This window comes from Felis catus, chromosome D3, assembly GCF_018350175.1.
Source record: "Felis catus isolate Fca126 chromosome D3, F.catus_Fca126_mat1.0, whole genome shotgun sequence".
Classification (NCBI taxonomy): domain Eukaryota; kingdom Metazoa; phylum Chordata; class Mammalia; order Carnivora; family Felidae; genus Felis; species Felis catus.
This window is the reverse complement of record NC_058379.1, coordinates 79,418,375-79,436,441: the sequence shown is the minus strand read 5'-3', so window position 1 is coordinate 79,436,441 and position 18,067 is coordinate 79,418,375. Positions and strand designations below refer to the sequence as shown.

The 18,067-nt window shown below is 40.2% G+C and overlaps 1 protein-coding gene across 5 annotated transcripts in view; it reads right to left on the bottom strand.

Moving 5' to 3' along the window:
* The window catches only part of CDH20 (cadherin 20), a 206,646-nt gene that overhangs the window by 27,539 nt on the left and 161,040 nt on the right, over positions 1-18,067 (bottom strand). For 4 of the 5 annotated variants that reach the window (XM_023242055.2, XM_023242057.2, XM_023242058.2 and 1 more), the window contains exons 3-6: positions 14,474-14,768; positions 13,850-13,969; positions 11,022-11,189; positions 6,153-6,340 (exon numbers count right to left, since the gene is read on the bottom strand). In XM_023242055.2, the coding sequence (XP_023097823.1) occupies positions 6,153-6,340; positions 11,022-11,189; positions 13,850-13,969; positions 14,474-14,768 (771 nt within the window). The remainder of the gene's footprint in view (positions 1-6,152; positions 6,341-11,021; positions 11,190-13,849; positions 13,970-14,473; positions 14,769-18,067) is intronic. The other variant, XM_023242056.2, reaches the window with a different exon arrangement.

Here is an 18,067-nt window from a genome sequence, read left to right as displayed (position 1 = left end):
TTCTGATGGTTATGAATAAAGCTGCCATGAACATTTGCATACAGGTTTTTGTGTGAACATAGATTTTTATTTAATTTGGGTAAAAACCTAGGGGTTGGATTGTAGGATTATATGGTTAAATGTATTTTTAACTTTATAAGAAACTTCCAGACCAATTTTTATTTATATATTTTTGTAAGTTTTTTTTATTTGTTTTTGTTTTTTTTTTTAGTCTTTGTGAGAGAGTGTGAGTGGGGGAGTGGCAGAGAGAGAAGGAGACAGAGGATCCGAAGCGCCCAGGTGGCTTTGCACTGACCACAGCAAGCCTGATGTGGGGCTCGAATCCACAAATTGTGAGATCATGACCTGAGCTGAAGTCAGATACTTAACTGACTGAGCCACCCTGGCACCCCTCCACACCAATTTTTAAGTTTTTTTTTTTTTTACATTTATTTATTTTTGAGAAATAGAGTGAGAGACACAGCGTGAGCGGGGAGGGGCAGAGAGGGAAGGAGACACAGAATCTGAAGCAGGCTCCAGGCTCTGAGCAAACGGTCAGCATAGAGCCTGATGCAGGGCTCGAACCCATGAACTGTGGGATCATGACCTGAGCTGAAGTCAGACGCTCAACCGACTGAGCAACCCAGGTGCCCCTCCACACCAGTTTTTAAAGTGACTGTATCATTTTGAATTGCCTCCAGGAATGCATGAAAGTTCTAGCTGCTCAACATCCTTGTCATTACTTGATTTTATCAGTTTTTCTGATTTTAGCCATCCTAGTGGATATGAAGTATCTCATTGCGGTTTTGATTTCTATTTCCCTAATGCCTAATGTTTAGCAGTTTTTTAAATCTTCTTGAAGAGTTCTTTATATATTCTGTATTCAAGTCCTTTATCTGACATGTGTTGGCAAATATTTATTCCCAACCTGTGATTAATTGTAACAGTGCTTTTGAAGGGAAGAAACTTTTTTTTTTTTTTTAAGAGAGAAAGAGAGAGCATGTATGGGTGCTTGTGGAGGAGGGGCTGAGTGAGAGAAAAAGAGAATTTTAAACAGGCTCCATGACCAGCACAGAGCTCGATGTGGGGCTCAATCTCATGACCATGAGATCAAGACCTGAGCCAAAATCATGAGTTGGACACTTAACTGACTGAGCCACCCAGGTGCCCTGAAGAAAAGAAACTCTTAATTTTAATAAAGTCTTGTTTATCACTTTCTTATTGGGATTTTGGTGTCATATCTAAGAAATCTTTGCCTAATAAGGGTCAGAAAGATTTTCTTCCATGTTTCCTTTTAGAAATTTTATAGTTTTAGTTTATTACGTTTAGGTAAGTATATGATCCATTTTGAATTTGTTTTTGTGAGGTAGTAAAGTGGTTTCTCTTGCATATGGATATCCAGTTGTTCCAATACTATCTGTTGAAAGGACTAAAGTGAGTTTTTAGTTATTGCTAAACTTTTTTTGGAAATAAATTACCTAGTGATGATTACATTAAGATTGTCTCCTCACTTAAATAATTTTAGGATTTAAAATTGAAAGAGAGCATTGCCCGAAATACCCTGAGCTTTAAGTTGCTCACAATTGATATAGGAGTTTGACTTTTGTCTTGAAAAGTTTTTACTTATTTTTTAACATCAAAGAATTGTTTATTTCCATAGTCATAATAGTAAATCAAAGAAGAATAATCTTAGAACCCAAGTTCCAAATTCAAGAAATTTCCTACACTTAGAGCACATAAGAAGAGCCATTATATTCTTGAAAATTGAACCACAAAAATTGGGCACAAAATAGTAATCTACTTTCCTTCAGCAGAATTAATTATTCCTTCCTCTGTTCCTATAGTACTTTGTCATGTTTTGTGGTTCTTTTATTACGGTTCTTCTTTCTTTGTTTTACAAATGTGACCGTGTTGGTTCTTTTCACCAAACTCAAGGGCAAAGGCTAAGAATTACATTTTTATTCCCCAGTGCCTAGCAAGGGCCTAAAACCTGAAAGGCAGCAAAAAATGTTACATTGAATAGTGCAAAAAAGTTTTTCAGTTCAAGTATTGACGAGTATTGACAAGTACCAGTTGGGTGATAATATATGCAGATTTTATGTTACAATATTTCAGTGATTTTAAGGTGTGCATCTTTTCATATTTTGACATTTTGGAAATAGAGTTGTTTCTCCAATTGATGGCATCTTACAGTTGCTTTAGGCCCAGCAGGAGATAGCATGCATGTATTTCAGCTGAGTTCTGCACATTGTTGGGACTACATGTGTTGAACTTTATTACCTTCTAAAATGTCTCCAGAAAGATTATACTGTGATTTGACAATGAAGCAAAAATTGTTGTGTGGGCAGAATGGCCTGGAAACAACAGCAGGGAGTAACTCTGATATTAGTGAAGCACATGTATCTGTGTCAATAAGAGCTTTTTACCAAAAAAACCATAAGGAAGAAGAAAGCATTGTATCATTTGAATTGCAAGAGTTTTTTTTCTTTTTTAAAGTGCAAGGGTTTTTTTTTCTTTTATAAAACAGTGATGTGATTGACATTTCATGAGCACCTTAGATTTGATGAAATATGGAAGTTTTGCTTTTTGTGGCCTGCCTAAGAGGAAAATGGACTCCAAACAATTGCTTGTTGTATGCTGGCAGATAGAAGACATGCTGAAGACCGGAGTAGGGCGTAACGGCACGCTCGTCTAGAATAAAGAGCAATCTGAAAAATATGTGTTTCAAGTTATCTTTCAAGCATTTGAGTTAAGAGACTGGAAATCAATTGATTGATTACTTAAAAGCCAAAAAGACCCAAGATACTGGGTAGTAATCAGTGTGGTTTTATGAAGACCCAATTCTATCAATTCAACTTAATTTTTCTTTTTGAAAAAGTATGTGCTTTTTAGACGAATAATAGGGCTTATGGAAATAAATCAAAAGCAGAACTTCTGTTTCACTTTTATATGACATTATTAATGACAAAGTAGGAAGATGGGTGTGGGTCAGGCATCTGAGTGAATGTTGTTCCAAAAGTACAGACTGAGCAGTCAATAGCCTCTAAAGTATTTATTATATTTGACTTGTCCATCTACCCAACTTATTGACCTCTTTTTTAATTCTATTTTCTATCACCTCCTAAGTTCAGAAGAGAAATCCAAATGACCTTGGCAAAACTGATGCCTATTTTGATTAAATATGGATATAGTTTTAGTAATGACAGTGAAAGATAGTGGTCTATCTTATAAGGTTTAATCTTTTCTCCACATAAGGGAGCTGGAGAAACAATATTGTGGGGTTCCCTTCAGATACAAAATTGTAATAGTTAGTATTTTTTTAAATAAATGGCCTATAATAAGGTCTAAGCCATATTCTAATAATTTAAAATACACTGATATATTATTATTTTGAATTATCTTATATATTATTTTAAGATACAAAATGAAATTTAAAATATATGGGGAATGCCAAAAGCTCTTTTTCTGATTGTTTAATTTTTTTAAAGAAAATTTTTGCATTAAAGAAACAATAATTCTCCAAATCTTTGAGCATTTACCTTGTGTACAGTTACCAGTCATGGTAGGCAGTGTATTATTAACTCTTTACTTGAGGCATACCACATCATAGGGGAGTGTTCTTAATCTTATGTCATATACCAAATTGGTATTACCATTTTTAGTCGTCTTTATAATTCTAATGTGTTATTAACTCAAAGGATGAGAATAACATAAGAAATTGTAATATTTAAATTACATCCAGGTTTATTTGATTATTCTGAAGTTAATATCAGCACTTTACACTGTTTTGAGGTTATCGTGTGCTGGTTTATAAAGATTTTTGGTTGGTGGAATGCTGAATACATCTGTTCTTTTGCTGTATTTGTATATTGCTTATGTAAATACAGGACAAACGTGAACTTTTCCCTTCTAAATCAGTGTTAATTCAACTCTGTGGAATAGCGTGTAGTAAAGTTGTGGTTAACGACATTATTAACTTGTGCTCCATTCTAAGTTACGACTTTGTTGCTTTTGTCAAGGTCATCGATGATCTCCCTGTTCCTAAAGTCTGTGGTCGGCTTTCAGTGTTCTTACATGATCTTCAACAGCATTTGTCTTTCCCTTCTCCTGGAAACAGTTTTTAATACCTTCCAGGGTACCACACTCCCTCGATTTTCCTCCTGTTTCCCTGATCTCTCCTTCTAAGTCTCCTTGCTTATCCTTGCCCTTCTCTCTGACCTCTTCATGCTGGGGTGCTGTAGGGCTCATTTCACTGTCTTCTCCGTATGTGCCCAGTCCCTTGGAATGTCATTCTGTTGGATTTGCTTTAAGCAGCATTGATATGCTTGTGACTCCCAAATGTATATTTCCAGCCCAGAACTCTTCTCTAGACTCCATATTCCTGTAACCAGTAGCTACGACACATCTCCATCTGGGTGAGATGTCCACACTTAATCCCAGTATTTGTCACCACCTGCCTGCCGCCTTCTCTACCTGCAGACTCTCCCATCTCAGTTAGAGGCAGCTCTGTTCTTGGTGCTCAGTTGGTTCTTCTCTTTCTTTCTTATCCTCATTCAGTCTGTTAGGAAATCCCGTTGGCTCTACTTTCAGAATATATCCAGATTCTGACCGCATCTCACCACCTCCATTCCTACTACCCTAGGCCAAGCCACCATCATCTCCTACCTGGATTATTGCTTCCCTGTTATGGTCTTTTTTCCACACAGCCTACAGAGTAATTACCTTACAATGAAAGTCCAGTTATGTCATACATGTTTTGAAGTCCTCCAGGTGTTCCTTGCTTTACTCAGAGGAAGAAGTACTTAGAGTAGCCTGTAAGATCCTATAGGATAAGGAGTATAGGATCCTATACTCTTCATAGGATCCTGTACTCTTTACAGGATCCTATAAGTCAGACTGTATAGGTCTGACTTTTTTCATCTACTAGTCTTCCCCTGTACTCAGCCTTATCAACCCCTTTGTTGCTTTTGAAACAGACTAGACAGAGCCCATCTCTGGGCCTTGGCACTGGTTTTGCCTGGAACAACATATCCATGCCCATTCCCTGTCTGCAGGGCTCTGTGTATAGTTCTCACTGAAGTCATTTGTAGGGCACCTCCCAGGGGTGTGCGTTGTCAACCTGCCCAGCTCTGTGCTGTAACTCTACCCACTTTAAATCTTTGTATAAATGTCGCTTGTCTGTGAAGCCAGTCCCAAACACCCAATTTAAATTTAAAGTCATGTTGGCTTTTCTGATCTCACTTTTGTTCCGTTTTACCCCTCCCCACCGTGGCATTTGTCACTTCCTAGTACTATATTACTTTGTTGATTTATTTGGTATTTCAACTATCTTCTTCCCCTTTTTAGAATGTAAGCACCACAAAGGCAGATATTTTCAGTTATTTTACTTACTGTCTACATCATGCGTGTAGAGTGATACCTGGCACATAGGTAGATGCTCGACAAATATTTGTTGAATAAATAAGATATCTTAGATGTATTTAAAGTAGAGGAGATGGAAGATTAAATCAATGAGTTTTTGAATTTATCACATATAGAGCTACTAGGATGATAAAACTTCAATTTTTTAAGGTTTTATTTTCCACCCAAATATATCCATATGTGCTTTATGTCACAGAAAAAATTGGTTTTCAGAAAACTGATATTCAGAAAACTTGGTAATTTGTGAAGCAAAGGAATTTCAAGTGATAATACCACTCAGTAGCTATGTTTGATAAAACTTTTCGAAGCCTAATTAGCATCTGTGGATCTTCGAGTAGCAATTAAAAAATCTCTGCATGTTATTTATTGACTCATAAATAATATTATAGCTTGCTTTATTATTTATGGTGTAAAATAGTGAAATCTGAGTGTTATTCAACTGTAAGTATTGATCAAGTCATTAACATCATTAGTAAATTAAGCTACCACAGGTTTTTTAAGTGATTAAGTAATGACTTAGGAGAAATGACATAATTATATTTTTATCATCACATGGTACCCTCTCTGTAAAATGATGACACAGCCAGTGTTTACATGTAAGCAAAAGGAGGTTTTTTTTTTTTTTTAACAAGTGGAAAGAACATTTGTCCGAGGATTTAAACCATTACATACCTCTAGTGTAACAGCCCTTACTGATCTCATATATATTCCCAGCCTCCATTAACATGATTTGAAAAGAGGGGTTGCCTTACCTTCTTCACAGTTATGATGCCAACTTGGAAATTGGGATCTGTGTTAATGTCAAAGGCATCTGCACCGTCTCCATCCACGATGGTGTATTTCATCTCTGCATTGATTCCCTCATCCAAGTCCTTGGCAAATACTCTACCCACGGTGGAGCTAACTGGAGCTGATTCCAACACACTCATCTGATAATGTTCTGTGAAGAAAGGTCAGAACATGCATTCGTGTAATCTGTTGCTATAAAAAATGCCTCAATAGTGTCAAATCATATCAGACATGCTGGGCAAAATGCCTTCCTCCTGGTTTAAGAATTAAAACTTGAGTTTTACAGAGGAAAAACTGAAATCCAGACAGGCTGAGCAAACATTATGAGGTCATAGTCTATACTGGATGTTTGATAAGGAGGGACCAAAATAGCTTGACCTAATCCTAAGAATAGGACAGGATGAAGGGTGCCTGGGCAGCTCAGTTGGTTGAGAGTCCAACTTCAGCTCAGGTCATGATCTCATGGTTCATGAGTTCAAGCCCCACATCAGGCTTGCTGCTGTCTGAGCAGAGCCTGCTTCGGATCCTCTGTCCACCCCCTCTGTGTCCCTACCCCACTCATGCTGTCTCTCAAAAATAAATGAACATTAAAAAAAAAAGAATAGGACAAGATGAAAACAAAAATATTTCTTCTCCACCCCCCTTGTTAACGTTTCTGTATTTTTGAGAGTGGGGGAAGGGTAGAGAGAGGTACAGAGAATCCCATGCAGGCATCATACTGTCAGTGTAGAGTCCAACACGGGGCCTGAACCCATGAACTGTGGGATTATGATCTGAGCCAAAATCACGAGTCAGACACTTAACTGACTGAGCCACCCAGGTGTCCCCCAAATATTTCTTCTCTCAGTGACTCTACCTTCAGAGTGGAAGGAATTATCTTGCTTTCCAATCTTTCGGTCCCTCCTAATGAGCTATTTCCCCAAATGTTAATTCCTTCTGACAAAGGAAAAAATATGATTGCAAAGTATGTATTTATTCTGTTCACACTTGAAATGCCCACGTTTTCCTTCGTGGCCTGGCCAGCATATGGAGTTTCTAGCTCTGTCCACTTGCCCATATTTAGTGGGGATCAGTGAGCTCTAAATGAGGAACAGCCACAAAGAGCAGCTCCAGCTACTCTACGACCAGCTTCCAGCTCCGTGTGTTGTCCATCAGTGCGTCCTTGCCCTCAGCCCTGCCCACTGCAGACCTCTGTTGTGTCTTGTTCTCTTGTTCCAGGTTAGACTAGCCCAAAAGTCGTCACATCTGTGAGAATCTCAGAGTTGGAAATGTTCTCCTTTTCAACTTGATATTTTGAATTCACAATTAAATTTAGTTCATTTTCATTTTCAAAGAGTTGTGTCTTCACTAACTTACCTTCTCTGGGGCTCAACTTTTTGACGTTCTTCATTATTTTGTCAATCAAAATGTGACTGACTAAATAACAAAGAAAATCACACAATCACATTTTCAGTATGTTCATGGTCTCTTATTCTAATATGTATTGGCAAGCTACAGGGAAGCCTGGGATGTAAGGGCTTGAGTTTCACAAAGATTTGGGGAGGTTGATAGCACCCAACCAGCTCACAGCACCCTCCCTTGTACAGGAAAAGAAATAAAGCCTGTTCTTTGCAAATATGAGCCAGGAAATTGCTAAGTTCTGTACTAAGCTGGCAGGCACTTGGATTTCATGATCTCTTTCCATTCTCTTCCAAAGTTGTTGAGGATTATTGCAGAACTTTTGGGAAAAACTAACAAGTATTTTTCCCACACCAGGAAAGCTACATGTTCTGTGTTTAAACAAGCATATACGTAAGATTTCTACACATGATGGATTGTATTAGAAATAAATAGCCTAAGATCTTGATATTCCTTTGTATTTGCTTCAGTTAAAGGTAACTGAGCTTGCTCAATATAAAATAATAGTTGTGTCATTTGGTCAACATCCCATGATCAAATTATGGTAATATTTATAAGAAAGAAGGAAAATTGAATTTTTAAAATGAGCAGTCAAGGGGTGCCTGGGTGGCTCAGTCGGGTGAGCATCCAGCTCTTGATTTCATTCCAGGGCATGATCTTGGGGTCGTGGGATCAAGCCCTATATCAGACTCCATGCTCAGTGTGGAGGGAGAGAGGGAGAGAAAATCCCAAGCAGGCCCTGTGCTGATGGTGCAGAGCCTGACACGGGGCTCAAACCCGGGAACTGTGAGATCATGACTTGAGCTGAGATCAAGAGTTGGATGCTTAACTGACTAGGCCACCCAGGCGCCCTAATGACGATTACTTTTATGTATTTACATCTCATCTTCTGTGCAACATAGTCCATGCTTTTACTCTACGCTGGATTCTCCATTATTTTGAAAAAGTGACAACTCAAAATGCTTGCTTTAGAATGGGTGTTAAGATGTTGGCTTGCGGGGCAGGACTAAAACCCTGGTTCTCGTTGTGTTGTGTGATGCCGTTGTGAAGTTGGCAGGTTTGGGGTGATAGGAGTTTCCTGCGGTTTGTCCAAATTCACACACTTAGGAGCTACATAATAACGTGGTTTTTTTGCCCTGTTTTCATTGGAGATACCCTCTAGTGTTAAATTTAAAAAGCCAAATAGGGTAGTTTAAGGATGTTCAAGAATCTATAATATATATATAGTATATATATAGTATAAATAGTATCTATAGTGTACATATATATATATAGTGTATATAATCTATAGTGTGCAATATGAGCCATTCGTGAAGTAATAAAGATAGAACCCACAGAATCAGGAAAGCAGTAAGAAACCAATCCATATGGCATTTCACAAACTGTTCCACGATGCACTGCTCTTCAGTATGGTAGAGCCAGGCAGCTTCTCAGCCTACTTGCTTGTGCCATTCATGAAATTCTTACCTAGTGTTCTGCCTTTCTGTTTCATAAAATCTCATGGGGGTCTTTGTGTACACCAGTTGTATGTGAGTATTTGAACTTCTATCTTTCAGAGATAAAGGAGATGGCTCACTTGGTCTGTCTGATTCAGAATATAGCTACTCAGCTACTAGTCTGGCTTGACTCTGGTTTTATTTTAGTTTAGTTTAGTTTTTTTTTTTTTTTAACCTGATTTCCCTGGTCAAGTCTTTCACCTGGAATTGTGGGTGCTTTCACCTGGAATTCTCATTTCTCCAACGGCTCCCTTTAGGCATCTGATTCTCAAATTCCCTTCTCCATTGCTGGGCTCCATTCCACAGTTACAGCTCTGTATTTCCACCTTCCTTAAGGACATTCAATCAGATTGTCCTGCTGTCACTTCATATTCAAATCCGTATTTGTCTTCCTCCTTCCCTGCCACTGGTTCCATTATGCATCCTCTATTTCCATCAGTACTACGATTCTTCTCCCTGTCACCCAGACTTAAAACATCGTAGTCATCTTTGACTCCACCCTCTGCCATGTTTCCTTCAGCCAGGAAATCAGGAGACAGAAATCCATGTTTTCTTGTTAGTCCCACTCCAGTCCTTCTGCTGTTTCTTTAAGTCCCTATTAGGTCAGATCTCGACCATCGTAAAAGCCCCCTGACAGGTTCCCCAGCTTCTAGCCTCCACTTTTGCCAACCCCTCCTGTACCTGGCTGTCAGATTAGCCTTCTTTTATGTCTCTGACTTGCTCAAAAACTTTTCAGTGACTTCCTTTAGAAATATAACACATTTGAAACACTGAAGAGCACGTCTCCACTTTTAGGCGGTCTTTGAACATAAAATTCCGTTCCCTACTTTATTTCCAGGTCTTTCTGTTGTAGATATATATATATATATATATATATATATATATATATATATATACACACACACACACACACACATATATGTATAATGTGTATATATATAATGTATATATATATGTACATATACATGTATATGTATATATATGTACATATATATGTATAAATATGTATGTGTATATATTTTCCCTTACATTTCGATTCTACTCGAATGAGCTGTAGGAAAGCAGAGATTTTGTTTGTTTTGTAAACCGCTCTATGTCCCATACCTAGATGGTGCCCAAAACAAATATTTTTTTGAATGACTGAATGGCTTCCCCCTTCTGGAATGTCCTCCTTTCTTTCTATTTAAATCTTTTATATGTTTCAGTCCCCTATTGAGGTATCATCCTTCTGTGAAGGCTTCTTAGTTCATTGTGAAAGTTTCATTCTGCACTGCTCAACTGGCATGGCAAATCTACTTGTGGGTTAACTTCTGATGAGTTTAGAATATGTACTCCCCAGCTGAATTTTAAGCTTCATGGGGGCAGCAATGGGATCTCAGGTATCTTGTATCCCTCATGGCCGGTGCCATTGCAAAGCAGGTACTTGGTACTCTTGTGAGTTGACTGGTTAAGTAGTTAGGCTGCTATGTGTTCACCTACAGTTTTGGCTTAGTTTCTCTGTGTGCATTCTCAACAGGGCAGTATTGTCTCCTAGGGGACAAACATTGGTTCGGGGAAGGGGGAGATCTGAAAAAAAAAATCTTAGATGCTACAGTGGTTTGTAGCTTTCTAAAGTTCACCCCTATCCAACAAAATCTTATTCCTTACTATTTAATTTTATGGGGCAGGGTGCAGGGCATGACGATCAAGGAAAAAAAAAGTTTAGAAGAGCTCCAGAGAGAGGTGATAATGAAAAAAGTGAGAAACACTGGTATAGTGCCATGGGATGTTGGGACCTAGAAGGGAAATGTTTATGTGAGAATTGCACAATAAATGTATGAAGGGAACCCATGGATAATTGAACTTAAGGAGGAACTCAGACTGCCCTTTTTCTTTCATTTCTGTAATAGGTGCATCCCTCTGGCCTGAGATCTATACTCTCATTGGTTAGGTACTCACTCTGGGGAAAGCGGGGTGGGTTATCATTGACATCTGAGAGGGTGATGTTGACCGTTGTGGTCCCAGCTAACCCTCCAAGCTGCCCTCCCATGTCCTTGGCTTGGATAATCACTTCATAGTATTCTTTGGCTTCTCGGTCCATGTTCATGAGAGCTGTCCTAATGACACCTGCAGGGCAGAAAAGATTTTGTTTTCATTTTTATTTTTTTTTTTAAAGTTTTGTTTATTTTTTGAGAGAGAGAGAGAGCTCTTGTGCGTGTGCACACACGAGTGGGGGCGGGGGCAGAGAGAGAGAGGGAGAGAGAGAATCCCAAGCAGGCTCTGCACTGTCAACGGGAACAGGCTCAGTCCCACGAACCGAACTGTGAGATCATGACCTGAGGTGAAACCGAGTCAGATACTTAACCGACTGAGCCACCCAGTTGCCCTAAGATTTTGTTTTTAAAAATAAAACCACAAATGCAGTGTTTAAGATGGGCTTCTAGGTTTCTCCCTTGTGCATTGTTAATATCTAGAGTCGAGATGCAAATCATCTGTGTTTTATTAAACTTGAGGTCAGGAGTCTAGCTTCAAAAAAATGCTGTGCTTAATTAAACAATTGGTGAGTAGGCCCTGTTCCCTCAGGAAGAGCTCAGAGCCCATTTCCTTTGGCAGCATTACCGGGAGAGAACAGGAGGTGGCAGCAGTGTTCTCCAGCAGAGTTAGGGACTTGCAGTCTGGGCAGATTTCAAGGGTCTCTGTCTTACCAGAGAAAACTGGGGCTTTGCGTCTGGAAAACAAAGCCTCATATGTCTGCAAATCTGTGATTTTAGATTTCCCTCTTTCAGCTTGCTCTTTCTTCAGCCCCTAGAGCCTTTGTAGTGTGAATGACTTTTCTTTAGGCAGCTCACTCCTAGTCTGCTTTTCCCTGCCTCCCCTATACCTGTAAGCAGGTTTGGAATTCTGATACGCTTTCTTTTCTTATATATCCATTCGGTTTTGTTACATTCTGCTTACCTCTGTGCTTCACTGATTTCCGTGAGCTGGGACATGAAAGATGCTCTGTTGGGTTGTTCATTTTTAACATGCGTAAGGGACGAACTTCCCCAGACAGTGAGGAGCAGCATCACATTGTGATGATACAGTGCCATTTAAGAAGAGGGGTCTAAATCAAAATCCAGTGAAATGTGTTGTTTTGATCCTGCGGAGGATGTGCTGTAATGTTTTATCTCCCTTTTAGCCCTGCTACTTAGAAAAGTTGACTTCTCTAGCACTCTAGGCAAAGATTAAAGGCTTGTTTACTGCAAGTTTACAGCATGACCCTGGGCTAAATAGACCTTTTGCATGCAAACAGAAGACATTGGGAACCACAAACCTGTCTCCAGTTTACTCCTGTAGTGTATATATTGCATTATAGTAACAACATTCTTAAGTGAAATATGCAGCATTTTCCTTTTTAAAAATGCCCAATGGGTACAGCAATAACTATCTTTTCATGTATTTTTGACCTTAACACTAAAGATACCCCCTGGGAGCTGTCAAAATAATGTAAGGTTCCTCTTAGGATATAAAGGACACATTACCCTCTTCTTCTGTATTTTTCTTCCCTGTGGGCATCTCCTCACTACCCCCCCCCCACCCCCCCCCATTTGTAGAATTGTTAAAGTTACTGTTTTATAGAAGTCCCTCACTGCAACCTTTTTTCTTTCCTCCTACTAATTTATACTCCTTCACTTTCTACTTTTATGATATAATTTTCTGAATGCCTGGTTCCCCTTAGGACTTCTGGAAAAAAAAATTCTATCAGGTTGCTAATGGAAATGTATTTTTTTTCTTTCAAATGGAGAGGTGACTTTGAGTGTTCACCATTTACTCTACCTCTGTGACTGTAAGTTTCTTCACTCAAGTTCCTTGTTAATTACTCTTAGGTCTTCAATTTTCTGGTATGTAAAATGGGAATAATGGCGCACTCATGTGTTTCATGAGTTCACAAGAATAATGGGAGGCTCAAATATGGTAATGTCTGTGAAAGTGTTTTACAAGGAAGAAAGATTGGCACAAGTGCAAGATAATGATAAAACAAATTCTGTAGTCAAAACTCTCAGGTAGAACTGAAACAAGACAGAAAAACAAAACCAGACTTCTGTCTTTTCTGCCACATTCCTCCTTACCCATCCAATTCTTTATGCTGTCCCCCCTGCTAGAGCTTCCCACTCAGTACCTGCCTTTTGGGGGCCACATCTCATGCTCTGTGCTCTTTCCCCCGCCTCAACAAAACCTGTGCGTCCCAGCATCCATTTATTCTGGCCCTGTTTTCTGCTTAGTGCAGGGTGGCTCAGTGGGAAGAACATCAAACCACATGTCAGGGGACATATCTATAAATAGAAGTACTTTGTTAGGTCTCAGTTCTCAATTTCCTTATCTGTTAAGTGACCAGTGATGGACTGGATGATTCCCCTAAGGCTCTTCATAGTTTCAAAATCAATGATCCTAGTTCTCTAGCAAGCCCAGGTTAATGTGTCAATCCTCTCAGGTCTTTCTGGAGAGATAAAAGATATTCCTTGGGGATAAATTCAGCTGTAGGAGTTATTGAAGGCTAGTGAGGCCCTTTGTGTAGGCAGGCTTTCTGGCCTCTCCAGTCACATTTGGTACACTGTCTATACGTAGCCCTGCTTTTACCCACCGGGGCAGTGCTGGTTTCCTGTCTTAATCCTAAAGCTTGTAACAATCTCCTTTGTTTTATACGGTCCCTAGAGAGTCCTTGAAAAGGAGAGTTGAGTTTGCCGTAAGCAGCAGTTATAAATTAATAGGGAATAAAGCAACCACCTCCCACAACTTGCATCAGATACCTGTTTTGGAGTCCACAGAAAAATATGGCTGGCCCTGGAGAATGCTGTATACTACCCGGGCACTGTTGCCGTAGGTTGGATCATCAGCATCTGTGGCTGTCACCTGGATGACAGAGGTCCCTGAGGAAGAGAGATGATGGAAACCTGTTCAAGTTGAATTGCTAAAGGCCGGATGCAGTCCGGAATGGGCATTTGGAATTGTTACGTTTGTTTCCTTGGGAGCATCCCTTTTGAGGTCAGGTTTCCATAACTCCTATCTGGTGCCTCTCTAGTGGGACAGGAGTTATTTGTGTTTTAAATTCTTAGTAACCAGCAAGAGGAACACAGCCTTTGGGTTCTTCATGCTCTTTTGATAATACCAAAATGCTTCTTCCTCATGTATCCGTCTATCATCTGTCTTTTAAGAATCAGAACCAAATAACCATGCTAGGCTTATTATTACTATTATTTTTTAATATGACTGATTTCAGTGTCTGTGTAGTTTCCTGCCTAAGGACTTGGTTATCATTTTTGGTCCAGTTTTATACTTTGTGAGCTGTTCTGCACATTCTCTCTTTCTGGGTATAAAGAGGGCGATCTTCTGTAGAACTGCTTTTTGTGAGAATCAGTGACTCTCCACCTTACCCACTGGTGACATTTCTGGCACAGTGGCGACATAAGGTCCATCCAGGAACTTGGGCTCATTGTCATTGATGTCTTGGATTTTGATGATGAACTCAGACTCCGGCTCCATAGGCCTGCCTGTTCTCCTGTCTAGGGCTTGAGCCCTTAAAGTGTACTGGGCCCTTTCCTCTCGATCAAGCCTCTGAATGGCGTGGATGTCTCCAGTGGTATCGTCGATGGTAAACACGATGCCTGCACCTTCTCCTGAGAGGATGTATTTGATGGATCCATCCCCTCTGTCCATGTCTGAATGGAGCTGGGGAAACAAACAGAGAAACTTGAAATCTCATTATGGATATGAACAGGTGTTGGAAATAAATGGATTGTCAGTTTGGTCCAAACTTATGACCTCCTTTCAAACAGTAGTAATTTTTTTTTCACTCAAGTGTTTAAAATGTTGATCTACAGAGAATTACCATACGTTGAACATGATTGTATCAAGGAGCAAATACAGACTGATGAGTAAGTAAAGTTTTTCCATATCACATTCAGTATCCTAGACTTACCACTATATCTTTAGGTTCTTTTCCCTGAGAAGTCTAGAAAACAGGAGTTCTGGAAGTATAGGCCCCCAGCATGAGAATAGAAGCAAGTATCATAAGGAGGAACCTAGCTTTTCCACTTAAGAAAAAAATGAACAAGCCTAATATTTAAAAGTAAAGTTTTTGACATAAATTAAGTTTTTGAGTTTCAAAAACCTGCTGATGATTCAAGTTGCCTGAAAAACTGATGAACTGATTTAAAAATAGGCTGTGGCCACTGTACTGGAAATTGTAAGTGACTTCCGGGGACTCTTGAAACTCTCTGATGCTGTGGTCCTAATCCAGTAATTGCATTCGGTAGGACTATGAGTGCTTGTGTTTCAGGTGTCAACATGGGTTTACCGGAGGTTGTTATTATTTGCATGAGTGTATCTCTCTTTGGTGGGACCGTTTCCTGGGCTTGTCATTGAACCACTCAAATCTGTATGTGGATGGGGACATGCTTTTATCTGCCCATCCAACTGTGTTTTCTACTGGATTACTCTGTCTGTAATGACTGATGCACTCTCAAAAGGAGTCCGGGGCCCTGTATTCATAGTAGGCCTAGAAAGATGTTTCTTCTGCATCTGTAATTATAGATATAGTTCTATGGCAAGAATCCTGGAATTTTGTGTTATCGTATAATAAGAGTTTCTCTCTAAAGGGGGCCACCACTAGGTCTGTGGTTGCCTGGGTTTTAGCACTTTGCACAGTTCAGAGATTTAGTTTATAAATCAGGCAACCCGGTGTTACGCTTAAGCTAGTGGGGCAGATAAATGGGGTCTAAAACACGAAGGCGGTTATAAATTGAGGGCCCTGACAAAGTACTGGATGTTTGTTAGTCTCAAATTTCTGATATTATAAATGTGGAGAACATCATTAATACTTACTTTGAAGGGTTGTTGGGATCATTAGAAATGAATGGATGTAAAGCACCTGGCACACTGTCTTTCCCATAATAGGAGCGCTACAAATGGGGCCGATTATGATGATGATAGTAATGGTGATGTGCATAGAGAAAAGGGTCTTAACAGCCCCAAATCTTCTCTGCTTCCTTCAAATCTGCAAGAGTTTAGCAGAGACGGCTGAAACCACCTGTTGGCTTTTTTATTATGCACAGTCTAACAGTAAAAGCTGCAGAAGGCTGCCTGAAGCATTGCTGGGACAGTGTTACTCTGAGGATTAGGTGGCACAGATACCAGGAGAACACCTGAAAAATGTATTCACGGCATCCTAAGACAAGGGTGGGTTTGGAGGTTGTGGCTGGCTCTGAGGTGATCTCAGATTGACTCACGGCCAAATCATGCAGGCAACTGTTTTGCCGCCTAGAGGAATTCAGCTGTGTCTTATCTAGAGAAGAGAAATAAGAGAATAAAATTGACTGAAAAAATAGCTGTGGATTTTTTTTCTACTTCAAGAATTCGATTTAGAATATGCAATTCTCACGTTTCCTCGTACCGTATACAGTATTATTATTTTTTGCAATCCAAATCTTCTAATAATGCAGTTAAAAAAAAAAAAAGAGGTGGCCAGCTCTTATTGTGTAGAATAGAAAGCCATTTTGTTGGGATCTGGCCACAAAGAAATGAAAATCCATTCCATCGGGAGCTGTGTTTCCAGGCAAAGGGATGGAATTGGGCGAAGGAGGACAAGGACCTCAGGATGTTTTTTAACTTAAAAAAAGTTGCTGAGTATTTATATATGTTGTAAGACATGTAATCTTAAGGCATGTGACATAGAACATTTACTTAGAATGAGATAGGTTCATTTAGGGCATGGCAGATTATTTAGGGGGAAGAGAAAAGAATATCTGACATGAAGTACACAGGACTGTTTTGAGGTGTTCTGCGTATTATCTAAAAAGTTTTATCTTATGGTCCTTAAAAAAACTAAGCATGCTCTCTATCATTATAGGCCAAACATAAGTGTTCTGCCTGTGGGGAGAGCTTAATAAATAACAGAAGACTAACATCATTGCTGCTGCAGGGGGTTCTAGTTCCTTAGGAGCCATCCGGCTGGCTGAGGTCAGTATAATCTGGGCTGAACCTCAGATCTGTTCTCTGTTTTTGTCAGTGCTGGGAGAAGAATTTGAGGAACTCTGTATGGTAGGCTCCTTGAAGGCAGGAACCATGTGGCTTTCATCGCAGTGTGGGGTCTCACATGCAGCAAATGCTCAGTACAAGTGTATCGAATGGGGCATGTAGCGTACAGGGTTAGGTTTAAAGCATTTTGTGGGATCTTGTTCCCTTTGTCTCAGAAGAGCTAGCAAGCATCTTGCAGGTAGCTTCTGTGTGTGTGTGTGTGAGCCCGTGTGCAAGAGGGAGAGGAGAGAGGGAGGGAGGAAGGAACAAGAGGCATGATGAGCCTCTCGTGAACAGGAAGAGATGGGGACCAGCTATGAAAGGGACCAGAATCTGCTTACACAGAACTGTTTTCTGAGGAATATCATTGTATCAGTTCAGGATCCAGTCAGGGAACAAAACCTAAACGAGTTATGTTCGCAGAGTGAGTTTAATATGGAGGATTGAAAAGGCAAAAAGGGAACATGGAAGTATTGGAGAGAGAGAGAGAGAAATTCCAGGAAACAGCTAGCGTCCCTCTGGCTGGGGGAACAGAGGGCAGCAGTTGGCGCTTCTGGAATCTAGATGTTTGGAGGAGGCTGGGCCTGAGGCATCCGAGGAGGGAGCACGGCCCCTGGGGCTGGGGCTTCAGGAGCTCAGTGGACGTGCCCCTATCACGCACTTCTCTCAGACTTCAGACTCCGATTTCTGAGAAGGGTGTACCATCCAGTCGTGCTGCTATTGTTGAGGGGGTGTGGCGAGGCTGGTGCTGTGCTGGGGGTGGGGGAAGCATCCAGGAACTGGAGCCATTTGCTGGCTTCCAGGAACAAGTCCCTTCTCCCTCTTCCTGCCTCTGGTTCTCCCTCTAGTACATTGTACCGTCAGAACCCAAGGGGGAGCTGGTCGGGAAAAGTCTGCGTCCTGACATCACCGTGTGGAGTATGGTAAGGTGAACACAGAGCCGAGAGACCCCA